The sequence below is a fragment of the Pezoporus flaviventris genome, unplaced genomic scaffold (genome assembly GCF_033815535.1).
Source record: "Pezoporus flaviventris isolate CSIRO_AGI_PZ_B2104156 unplaced genomic scaffold, CSIRO_AGI_Pfla_v1 ptg000188l, whole genome shotgun sequence".
Taxonomy (NCBI): Eukaryota; Metazoa; Chordata; class Aves; order Psittaciformes; family Psittacidae; genus Pezoporus; species Pezoporus flaviventris.
The window spans coordinates 635206-648400 of NW_026892736.1; the positions used below are offsets into that span (position 1 = coordinate 635206).

General features: G+C 42.4%; 1 protein-coding gene across 8 annotated transcripts in view; it reads right to left on the reverse strand.

Annotated features, from left to right (window-relative positions):
- The window catches only part of SLC4A11 (solute carrier family 4 member 11), a 144155-nt gene that overhangs the window by 18760 nt on the left and 112200 nt on the right, over positions 1 to 13195 (reverse strand). For all 8 annotated transcript variants that reach the window (XM_061441086.1, XM_061441087.1, XM_061441085.1 and 5 more), the window contains 4 exons: positions 6650 to 6775; positions 5781 to 5894; positions 4735 to 4867; positions 4348 to 4421 (listed from right to left, as the gene is read on the reverse strand). In XM_061441086.1, the coding sequence (XP_061297070.1) occupies positions 4348 to 4421; positions 4735 to 4867; positions 5781 to 5894; positions 6650 to 6775 (447 nt within the window). The remainder of the gene's footprint in view (positions 1 to 4347; positions 4422 to 4734; positions 4868 to 5780; positions 5895 to 6649; positions 6776 to 13195) is intronic.

The window sequence follows — 13195 nt, forward strand, 5'->3', positions numbered from 1 at the left end:
ACCAGTGAAAAGAGATCATGAGTGCTGCTTCTCTTATTTTAATAGCTAAGAAGTCAAGCTGATCTAAAGCAACATGTTTGAACTGTAAGGACTTTCAGTGCTAATTATCAATGCGATTTTGTTCCTAGCACTGGAATCACTGCTCATATATATATTTAACACTTACTTTCAGCAGCCTGATAAACAAATTCCATCAGAATCTCTATAGAAATTAAGAGCAGCCAGGCTGCACAGATACTTCAATGGACCTCAAAATGTCCAGCAATTACTTTTCCCCCAGGGCTGGTCCAGATTTTAAAGGTAAGTGTTGATGGCATGCAAAACCTGGCAGAACATTTGAATTTACACTTCAAATGGAAAATGAGTTAGAGAGTACCCGAAGTAAACCTGTACAAGCGAAACACCCATGAACACCTTTGGAACTACCCATAAATGTATTAGGTTAGCTCAGAAGCATTTATATAAGTAATTAACAGTTGAAAATGCACTCTTGCTTTTGAGCATTTAGGCAGCTGTGTTCCCATTTCTATAACGTTGGCTAGCTCCCAGCATATAAATGTGGGTTTGAAGTGATTTCACCTCTTTGGGAAGCAAGAGCTTGAGGTGCTTCGAGGAGCAAATAAAAGCAGAAGATGGAAGTTGGGTTTGGCATCCTTGGTGCTCCCATGATCAGACGGCAGCAGGCAGCACCCACTGCCCCCCATACCAGTGGGAAGATACAGAAGGATGGAAACCACCACAACAGAGCACTGCAGCCTCTCTACCTTTCTCTCTTTAGTCAAAATACCCCTTGAACTTCGTACAGAGAAACTCAATACTCTTGAGCCAAAAACACAACAATCTGTAGCTTAGGCTACAATATTCCTCATAACATTTCCCCCCAGCCCCAAATAACAACCAATTTTCCCACCTGCAGCAGGAAAAGCAGGCAAACCAAACTGGAATTCTAAATATTTGAAACCAAGAAAAACTTTACACATTCTTGCAAAGCTCAATTGGTATTTGCAACCACCTTGATTTTGGCTGAAGCACAGTTTACTGCTGGACTGGAGCTCACCCGAGTGTAAAATGCCCCCTGTTTAGCTATTTTGTGATTTTAACAGCAGTAATAATCTTTTTCTACCACCTTTATGTTTAAAAAGGAGTTCGGGCATTTGACAAGTGGATGGAGTCAATAGGGCATACAGCTCATGAGAAAAGAAACCCTGGCTGCTTCATATTCAATACTTCTGTATATGGATTTATAGATCATAGAAGGTTTACAGTTCAAGATTTAACTTTTCAATTTATTCTCAGTAGCAGAAATAAGGAGACCATTGCACTATTAAAGCATGAGAAAGGTTCCCCCAGCAAGGAGCAATGACAGCCTCAGTTAGCACTGAGTATTCCTGCATCATGTGCTGCGGAAGATATTTTGCTATCATTTCCTCCCTCCATCCTCACAGCTGCATCCAGCCCAGCGGGACACCCACACCTGCTTTGCAAAGAGGTAAACTGAGGCACTGAGCAGTGCCATGTCCCATGTACCAGTACAGAATAGGTTGTTGGAGGATTTGTGGTTTCTGGCTCTAAACATGAAAGGACACTTTTGTCATAACAGAAGTGATTATGGCAGCATTTCCTGGGGATTAGCAGCTGGCCAGGGCTAACTGGCTGTTCACCATCTCAACTGACCTTAAGTGTTACTAAATCCTAACAACATATACAGTTACTGAGCATGTGATAAACCAACAGCATGCGCAGCCCAGCAACTACGCAGGATGTATTCGCATTCCTCTGCATTTAGATTTGAACTGTAATGAATAAGAAACAAGTTACTTTGTTCTGGGTGTTGTGGATTTGCTCAATTTTCCAACACTTAGAATCATACAGTCAGCTAGGTTGGAAAAGACCTTTAAGATCACGTGGCTATAGTGCAATAATACATTCAGGGTTGAGCACATCTTAGGTGCCCTGCCTTCAGCCTGACTATACCTACACTCCCTCTCAGGCTGCAATTCAATTTGCACCCACCTCAAAACCAGATAGGATTGCTCCACTCAATCCTGGATACCGAGAAAGGAACTTTGACTTTACTCTTTAGTTAAAGCATCAAAAACATGCCAACATGGCTAGAGGAGGCCTTCATCCTGCACCACAGACCTGCTATAATGTGACTCCCGCAGATTTATAGCTTGTTTTTATAGCAGAGATAAGTGAATCTGGTTGCCCACATTGAGAGAGAGCAGCAGAGCAGGTGGTTCCCTTGCTGAAACAGAGCCATGCTCAAGCCTAGCGTGTGCTCAAGTTCCCTCCAACAACATTAACTCGCTTTGTTTGCCTCAGCCAGTTCACCACTGTTTCCTGCAGAGTGCAGATGTCAAGATCAAACAAACACAGCTTCGGTGGCTGGGCCACGCGGCGAAAACAAAGTGTCACCAGGATAGCATGAATGCACACGGCTGGATTCCTCTGTATGGTATTGCATCCCTACCCCCCTCTTTCCTGCACATGTATGAGTACCTTGCAAAAAAATCAAGGCTATAAACAGACTGAGGAAAACATATCTGGGCAGGAGAAAGTGTCCTCTTGGCATTAAGGAAGCCCAAAGCTGCTGTCAGCTGCCTAGCCATAACCAGAACACTTTGAACAGCATGGAGAAGGTTACCAGCTTTCTCTTTCTGCTTAACTGCTCAACTGAAGCTCCGAGTGGGAGGAGGAGGCAGCAGCAGCAGCCATCACCTCCTGCTACAAAACAAGGAGTGAAGGATGACAGACAAGCATGCAGACATGGCCTGCACTGTTTTGTGTTTAAATATGAGCACTGAGGAGGTTAAGAATAGTCTGTGCCCGGCAGCATCGGTGCCCTCCATCTGAAGACACGGCAGGATCTGGGGTCCCATCTGTTGATGCACTGATAGTCCCAGATGCAGCTGAAGTCAGAGTGAGCTGGAAAATGGCTGGAGCATTGGTTTGATCTCGTTACCATTGTTCCTACAAATTCAGCCCTTCCCAAATACAAGGGAGAATGGCACTAATTCACTAATTATACTAATTAACCTCCAAAAGCCTCTCCTGTTCCTACTGCAGTATTCTTGTATTGAGCAAATACTCATGTATTACTTGCATGTTCCTGGGAGTCTGGCAGCTGAGATCAATGGATGCTTTCTGTACCTTTAACCTGCATTCCATGCCCCTGCTATGGGAAATCAGGTCTCTCCTACAGAAGCACTGTGAACATTTGCAGTTGCTCACTTATACAGAGTAGCTGAATGTTCTGTTCAGGGGCACCTAAAAGCCACAGGGAGACTGTCCCATGCCTCCAGAACAGGGCACTAACAGTACACATTAAGCAACATGGTGAGCAAGGGGAAAGCAAAGTATCCCAGAGCAGCTTCTCCTTCACCAAGCTTTGTCTAAACAGGGTATATGAGAGATGCAGGTGTTCTGCAGAGTTAAAACCCCCTTCCTATTGCACAATCAAAGCACATATAAGCCAGATTAAGGACTCCTAATGAAGGCAGGAAGTATCTCACTTCAACTTGCTTTGCAGTGTCAAACTTGCTCTTTGAAGGTGTTCTCATTGCATGCAAGATACCATAATGAGCCAAGCCCAAGTATCTTGAAAACAAGCTCAGTGTGCTTAGGTACGTCCTGAAGGATTTCAAAGGATAGCCCAAGCTTGGCTATCCCTCAGGTCACAAAACCCAAGGAACGTAGACTTTGACAACTTCCCACTGGGATGCACAGAGAGACTGCCAACCACGGGGCATTTCTGCCAACATCTTCCACCTTCACAAACACATCCTGCCAATCCTGATGGGAAGAGATGTACCAGAGAAATCTGTTACATCCCAGGGCTGCTCACCTAGAACTTAACAGAGGACCAAGCAACTGGAAGGGCAGAATAGCTTTAGGAGCGTACTGGAAAGCACTAAGTCCTCAAGCTGCCATTAAGGAAGGGTCTCACATTAGAATGGGCAATCTCAAGCCATATAGTTTTAATAATACGGTTAGGAAAGAGGTCTAGATGCCCTGCACTTACAATGGATCATTTTTTTTTTGCCAGGACCAAAGAGACTCTCAAGAAAAACTTCCAAAGTAACATTATTATGGTTTCTCCATTCAGTAAAAGTTAAGACATCAAATCCTATCTCAGCTAACTGAAATTAGATCTGATAGAAATCCTGAACATCCAGGTAAACTGCTGACAATGCGCTGTTTCAATCTCACACTGATTTAGCTTCCCCTCGGAGACCCTGAATGAACATGGAACAAGCAAACGTCATGCATATTTGCAGCCTTACATTTCTCTGACAAGGAAGCAAAGCAGAGATCTGCATTGAAAAACATTGTTGGAGAACTTACCTTTAATAATGCCTTTGAAGGCATCAAGCACAAATGTGATGGATATAAAAAGTGCAATTATTTCTTCTGTTGACCTGTGGAAAAAATCCCAGGCATTAATACAGCCATTAGCAGAGTCTGCATTCAACTCCATTCAAAGGGAAAATCAGCATATTCATGCATTTACATGAAATTATACCGATTTTAGTTAAACTCCAACTCAGGAAACAAAACCCAGTGAATCTTTTAAGCGCTTCTTTCAAGCTGGAACAATAAGCTGAAATGATACTAGCTTCATCTCGTAAAACACATTTTGCAGTAAGTTTGTAATTAAGGAGCTTGTGGAATGTATAATTTTTCCATTTGCTGAATAATCTGATCAAAATATGACTTCTTGAAAATAGCTACCTTTTAAAGAGTTTCATCAGAAGACTGAAATTAAAGAGGGAGTACATCACAAGGAAAAAGCTGTTCCACAGTCCAATCCAGGCATAGAAAGCACTGAAATCCAAGTTGTAGTCATCACAGATTCCTCGGATGACTGCAAAAGTGAAGCATTCACATGTCAGATTAAACTTCTGTTATTACCACCCTGTGATCACCATCTGCTTGATGGCAAAAAGCACCATTTTCAAGACTTCACCCCAATGGACTTATGGCAGATACTATTAAAGGCCTGCTCTTGCAAATCCAAGTGAACAGAGGATCAACCCAAACTGTTTTACTCTTCCCCACCTCTTTCCTCCACTAGAAATAGGAAGAAGCACTTGGAAAACTATTCTCTGCTCAAAGCATCTTTCCTAGGGATTAAGGCTACAAAATCAGCCCTTGGAATTTGCTCTCACTGACATTCCAGAATGCTGTTGATGAAGGTATCTCATACATGTTTTTGCACCCTGTGTACTCAGCCACTGTGTTATGGACAAAACCTCATGTCTTAAACCTTTCAAGCTTATCATAGCCTCTGATTGTTCCTATAGATACTGAGTTTGCTCCTTCACACCTCTGGCTCAGTAATATCAGCTTGCAACTGCAACTAGAAAGTTATTAACCACATCTTAAGAGACAAACTAACCCACCTCACCCCCCATAAAAACTACCAAACCAAACAACAAGAAACATTTTGTTTCAGGCTCTTAGCATCAAGTTTGTTAAAGGCAGCCACATAAGAAAACCATTAGATGAAAAATATTTCCTCCCTTAAGCATTTCTTTTCATTGCTTCACCTCACAAGTGTTTTTTTCTACACAAAATGATTCCTTTAGAAACCAATTTTAACTAAACCTGAATCAAATTTCTCCCCTTTCCCTCAGCACCAGAAGCATCCTTTTAACATTGATTTATTAAACAAAAGCAACTAAAGCTCTAACAGGATTGTAAAGCTCTTGCACAAAGTCCCATTCCATCAAACCCAATCACACCAGTCCCATGATGTACATGTTTAATAGACTTACCATTAATGTAGAGTGCTAAAGGAGCTGTAGTTAGGAGTACAACTAGAGGCTGCCCTGAAAAGAGTGCATAAAGCAGCCCTCCAATACACTGGCCAACGATTGTCTTCTGCACATCTACAAGCAAATAGGAAGGAAGGAAATAAACAGGGTTTTAAACCAACACCTCCTTGACCAAAAAGCATTCATGAGGCAGAGAAGCCAACTGCTAATGAGTAAGAGTGATGTTCAGAGGGTACAGAAGTAAGGTTGTGAAAGCAAGAAGTGATCCTTTGCCAACAAACTTGAACCAGTAATTTAGGAGGCCATCAGGTTTCCAGATGTCAAACTGTGAATGCTGGGGTTTTTTATTTGATTTGGGGGTTTGGTTTCTTTTTTCCCCTCCTTTGTTTTGGTTTTTAGCACCTATTTTGAACAGCTATAAAAACATAACCAGTGTTTGTGGAGGCCTTCAGGACAAGATTTCAACTGAGACTGCTATGGACTCTTAACAGCAGTATAAACTGCTTCAGGGCCACAACTGAGACAGAACAAAGAATCATTTGCTACAGCAGCGGTTTGGATACTGGCAATCAGAATCAGATCAAAAACACAGGAGCTTGTACTAGGAAAAACGTGCAGATTACATAGTCATAAAGTGAGCATCATTTAAAAACACAGCAGCATGTATCTAAGTTCAGGTCAGATGATACTATCCAAAGTAGTGTTAATTTTATCTAGTCTTCCAAGAAATAATTACAAACATACAATTAGAAAACCTTCAGTTATGTTTTTTTTCAGTAAATGAAAACCATCACAACTTTTTGTGTCCAGCTCTACCCAGTTTGAATACACGGAATCCTATAACAGATGCGCAAAACTGATAAACTTACCAATAACTCCTCGGGTATTTTCATCATTGAGTGACCCAAAAGCAATGGAAGGAAGGAGGCAGGCAAAATACAGAAAGATCATAGTTGTGATGTATTTCCCTATAGCTTTGTTGTTTCCAATAATACCTAGTGTAAACCATAACAAAAGTCAGGTTAGTACTGTCCATTTATAAAGCATTCAAACCCTACTCAAATCAGCCACATGTACCGTAAGTTCTTTTCATGTTGAAAGGCAGATGTAGATATTCAGTCCATACTTAGCCTTAAACATATAGGTAGGTCTTTAACATTTGATTTTGTATAACCACGTTCATCTGGGACCAGAAGGAGAAGCACCAACATGCCACCAGTTTGCTTCAACTGGCATTCCTGGCATCATAAAAGCAGGAAATACTCGAAGCCTTTCATTCAGTTTTGCCAGCCCCAAAAGCTTGGAATAGGATCAAAGCAGAAACCGTAAGTTTAGGTTTTATAAACCCCCTATCCCTACCTTTTTAATATCAATTTTATAGGTATTCCAGTCTATGCCCCTAATGAATTTCATGATGATCGCTCATCTTCACAACTCACAACACCTTGGGCAGGAAAACATGAAGCACTTCATTTTCCCTTAGGCAGAAATCTGAGATTATAGGCTTGAAATCAATAATATACTATGCTGAGCCAATTAGTGCTAGCAGACTTACAAAAACAAATAGCACAAGAGGTCAGGAATGTGTATGTTAAAGAGTTTTGTCTTTAGAAAAAAGAGCCTTTCTAAAAGAATGGCTTCTTTCTTTTCCATCCACTCACCCCCTCTCATCTCTATCGGAAAAAACACACTAGGCCAAAACAAAAGCAGCCAGAGAGAGAATTAAAGTGTCATAATATGAATTTAAGGGCCTCTGAAGTAGCTTCCCTTCCCTTTCCTGTTTTCAGGCTGATGCGCATCCCCCAGTGAGCTCATATCACACAAGGGAAAGGATAAGAGATGGCCACAGCTGATATTGCTTGAGGAGAACAGTTTTTCCACAGGACAGCCTCTTCAGAGGAAACCTTAAAGCAGCCTTCAAGCTGCTTGTGCCACCATCCTTGAGGGCTTTTCTGCTGCAAGACACTTGGACTAGATTGGAGTTGCCTAATTCCACTTTCTGGAAGCCTCTTTAGCAGTTAACTCTGACACAGGCATCTGCCTCTAAGCTCCCAAAAGTTCATCTCAGCTTCTGCAAGCATCAGCCCCTTGCCAAGAGAGCTACAAGCTGCTGAGTTGAACCAGAGAAGGCAGGGCTTTGCATTAGAGGCTGTTGGTGCAACACAGAGAATCTGGACATTGTCACAGACTAACTGCATCACTGGAATGAAATTTCAGTCAATGACTTTGGGATCTTATCTAACATCTGCTTTCTGCACCATTTGCTGTGCAGAGATAAGGAGAGGAGGAGGATGCAGAAACCAAAAATCAAAGATGATGCGTAATGAAAAGGCAGCCACATGAATAAAGGGACACCTTGCGATGGTTCCTGTTCACAGACAGGAGAAACAGACAAAAGAGGACTTTTGATGCTCAGCAGCCTCAAAATAAAGGGCAGGGGCTAAAACTTGACAAGAGACATCTCAAGCATGCAAATATGAGCCTGACCTTCCAGGAGTCATAGGACCAGCTGTTTCCAGGCAGATTCCTTTCAGTTTACTATGAAGATTCAGAAACCACAGACCACATTCCTGACCACTCTTAGCAACCAAAGAGCCTGAAATCTACTTCTTGCAGATGAAGCTTTCTCATGTGATCTCAAGTCCAACAGATGTAGGCTCCTACCTCACACTCCCAAGTGCCCGAGACCTTGAGGGGAAAGGAAAGACTTGGCAGGGCAAACAGTGAACTGAGTGGCAGATTTATACATAGAGATGGTCACATCCTTGTTCAGAGGACTCTGTACCGCTCCAGAACACTGCTTTTTGGACAAAGGAGACTTTCCAACATGAAAGGTCAGAGGCAACAATGCCTGAAAGCTTTGAAATCATTCAGAAGATGACAGGCAATTGGGACCAAAGAAACAACTAATAGTTAGCAAAAGAAAAGCTCATTTGCTGAGCAGAGAAAGGTACATAAATGATGAGGTGCTTTCTAAAAACACCTTTCAGGTAGATAAACCATAGTATGAGAGGGCTGAAGGAAGGAAGAAGCCTTGAAGAGCATCACAAAAGCTCGTGCATGGCTTTTAGTTTCAGGTTCTGTCCTTGCAAAGCAAGCAGCAGGAGTCCTTCCTGATCAAGGGGGTCCTTCTGCCACATCATGGCTGGATGCAAGACTTCCTGTACAAAGCAATACTTCCGTTAGACCATAATCAGTCAGATGAGATCCGAGGAGCAAAGAATCCCTCCTGGTGGGCAGCAAAATTCATTTCATAATGGAGACAATAATTGAACATCCCCTTTCACAAACACGATTAATCACATAAATTACAGTTAAAACCATGGTGAAATACAGCCTCATTGTACAGATGCACCTGAAACAAGCACTAAAAATGCAGTATTAACCACAATTTACCTTTTGCCTTTTTAAAGTCAACATCTGGCTAAACAGATTCAGGGTCTATTTGCGATCTAGAGACTGACATGACTTCATTGAAAAGAAGGTGGGCCGCAGTATGATGGCATTTCATCTGCAGCAGGCTCATAAAGCCATTGAATAACGTGTCACTCCAACTGCACAATCTAAATGTGTAGCAGAGAAATCAGCTCTGGGTCCAGCTGTGAAACTGGAGTAGCTGACTATTACAGAAGCAATCCCTTGAAATTAGGTACATCTACGCATTGAAATGGGAGGCAATTATGGGCATCAACATGACAGTTCTATTTCACTTGCTTCCATTTCTGAAATGTCGTAGTTTTTAAAAGACAAGGTTAGAGCTGCAGAGAAAACTGAAACACTGCTGGCCTCACTTTGCTTCATCAATAAATTAACGACCAAGAGACCCAGAGATTGGGACTAGAGCTCCTTAATCTACTAATTGTACATTTACTGGAGCAAAATTGAGACAGATGAACATTCTACGTTATGTCTATTAACATTCCTTCCCAATTCTCTGAAATATCCAATGCAAAGCAAGTTTAATTACACTGATCAGCAGCACAGCAGTGAGGATGTGTCTATTCAAACCCTGATTTAAAAACATCACCTTTCAGTGCTAAAGCTCAGTAAGGATAGCTGTTCACAGGTTTTGAGCCATAAAAACTCAAAGCATTACAAACTTCTGCTAATGCCCTTAAGCTGGACTTTAACTTATGTTAATAGCTGCTGGTTTCTACCCAGTTTTCAGAAGATGAAGAGAAGATCAGTCTCCCCTGATGTCCTGCAAAGAGAAATCACAGTACAATTGAGACTAAGAACTGGAAAAGGAACTCCAGTCTTACTGATTTTGGAGCAGAGAAGCCAAGCACGTTCTCAGACCAGAGAGGTATGAACAAACAAATCAAGGGCTCAGCTTTTGTTTCTTATTTCTTTCAGCCCATTTGTCATAAAGCCTCTTGGAAGGAAACATCTGCAGACAAAACAAGATGTTTTTATGTATCTTTGATGTGTTCCCATTCGCCATGAACAAAGAGAGAGACTTCAAAAGTAACCCAGGTCATGATGACCCAGAGCAACCAACAAGTCTGTCTTCAACTGGCCAACTGAACTGTTACATTCGGGTTGCAAAGTGATGCAAGAGCTGCCCTATCATCTAACAGAGGGCAGCAGAGGCACTGAAGGGAAAAAGCCTATATGCAATCCCTTTGTTCTCCTTCCTTAATCAAGGATACGATCCAGCCAAACAAAGTAGTCAGTGCAATGAGGTGGGAGAGTCAGTGAAGGTTTGGCACATGCCACAGTCAATCCACAGCAGTTTAAGCTCTGTGCTATTGTAGACAACCAGTAAAACAAAACTTCCCTTTCACATCCCAGTTTTCCAGTGCCTTCAAGCCTTCCTTCTAAGCCTGCTCCCATTACAGGGAGCTCTGAAGAGCTCCCCCTCCTGCAAACCATCACCATCAAATCCCAAGGATGCTGCCAGCAGATGCCTTACTTGCAGGAGCTGATCAAGGACCCTCTGCAGGACCAAGGACAGGGAGGAATCCACATTTCCAGCTGAACCATTCACTCACCACATCCATGTGTGCTGAGGACACAGGTCCAGGAAAACAGAGGGAAGCAGAATAAATCTCAGCTCGCTTCTCTTCCCTTCACCCTCTCTCCCCAAGAGGGGAAGGGATACAACAGAACACAGCATCAAAGCTCACCATAAGATTCTCAGGCACATCAAGTTTCCCCTCTGGCACTCCAGGCACTCCATTCATAAGTGTTTATTCCTCCATGTTGTAGCAGGAAATACACACTGAAGAATAAATGTAGCAGCTTTAAGGGGCTTCGGGAAACTCAGAGCTGAGTCCAGGCAGAATTCCTTCCTCCATTCAAACCAGCCTCAATATTAAAACATTCAGGAAGCTCCTAGAGTTTTGACTAAGTTTTAAAGACTAATAATATCGATACACACTTTTTAAGCCTATTTGACAATATCAGAATGACATTTGGTACAAGTTTTTTTTAAGGCAGAATCCCATAAAGAAAGGTTGCAGTCATTAAGAGGAAACTACATGCCAAATGGTGTGAATCCTAAATTAAAAGGAAAATAATAGGTGTTCTTAGGTTCTGCATAGCCCAATTGTTCATCTTCAGATGCTCCCACTGGAAGAAACCTATTACAAGCCATACTTATCAATAGAAGTTCAGCGAACTCTTCCTTGATCCATTGCACATTCAACAGAATGCACAAGACTTCACAACCCAAAACAAACTTGACAAGTTCCTAATCTGCAGGTAAAAGAAATTAGAAAGATTTTTCTTTCCTCTCCCAAATCATAATGTAAGGATAATTTAATGGCCAGACTTGTGCAATGTGTGAAGACCACGAATCCCGCTAACATCCAACTGACCAAATGCTTGCTGGCTCTACGAAAGCCTTTCTGTTTATCACCCTGTTCATCTGTCTAACCCAAAACCCCAGGATGCTTCTCAGAGTGAGGATTTAGAGACTCCAACCATTGAGAAAGGCATCTTTGTATTTTAGAGCTCTTTGATGGTGCACGTGTTGTTGTCTGGAGTGCAGACATTTGGATGGCTCAAATCCCCAATGTTCTGGTACGCTGCTGCTTTGAGATGGTCCAGGAATTTCACATTCCTGATCACCTTCAGTCTTGGTGGTTTATGCAGGTGCATTATGCTCCATCTGGTTTTCATTCCATGCTGCTCCTTAAAGAACTCATCCTAATTTCTGATTTTTGGGGAAGAAATGGCATATACTAACATATACGTTTCTGGAAAATATCCTCTTTTCTCCTCATCCTATTTGAAAGAGCACAACTGCTCCTAAGGTGGATAACTTCACATTTGAGCTCCAGTAGTTCTTGAGTTTCACTTGGATTGTTTTTGTACTTTCCTCTCTCCAGACATTGTATAACAAGGCTCTGACACTTTTAATCCCATACCTGTATTTTATACCAAAATCAGTTTTCTGGAATGCTTGTAACGCTGGATTCTCACTATGACAGTGTTTTATCACTCAGGGCAGATGTATGATGGACCCAAGGGAACAATTATTTCAAGCTAGTCAATCCCAACACCTTGTTTATGCCAAGCCTGATCTGCTATGCACATCAGTTCATTGAAAGCTTGTGGAGCTGGATATAGCTGACAGGCAGCTTGCAGAGGTTAATTTGGATGCATAGAGAGCCAAAACATAAGCCCTGAAATGCATTTCCAAATTTGTTGACAGCCAAAGTTGGCCGCAGGACCATCATATGATGCTTTTGTGCTTGTGAACCTACTGTGCCTGGGACACCAACAGCCACAGCACATATGCGATGGGTCCCTACAAGGTGTTTCTGCAGCACTTCCCTTCTGAAGTGCTTCAATATCCCTTTATAATGAAAGGTTAGCACTACAAATCAACAGCCATAGAGATGAAGTGTCTTGAACCCACTCCAGAGGTCTCCAGATTAGCAGCATAAGTCCCCTGTCACATCTGGTGCCAATGATGCACATGCTATTCTGTTTTGTCAGACTCCCTGTCCCCCCCTTCCTCCTCAACATAGCCTCAAATCCCCCATGAATATAGTATTATCTTAACTTGAGACAGAGCCTGCCCTCCTATCACCCCAAGCCTCCTGAGAATAGTTTCATCCCAGCAATTACAAAGCACCTGGAGAAAGCATCCAGCACTCAACCACTGTGCTAAGCCAGCATCTCATCCCATTTTATTCTTTCCAGCACAGTGGATACCACTAACTGCAAAACACACTGTGGTGGATGAAGCATTCCTAGTCAACAAAGCTGGATCTCTGCAGGAAACAACTGCTTGGCAGCTCCCCCAGACACATGCATCTCCTTCAGCTGGGCAGCCATTACTCGATTCCTATGCTTTCTCTGCTGGTGGTGACCATCCTTGTCAAAATGTGGTGAAGGACACACATCCATACCCTGCTCATGCTTGCTCTCAAGCTTAAGCAGCTGTGGAAGGTGGTTTTGCA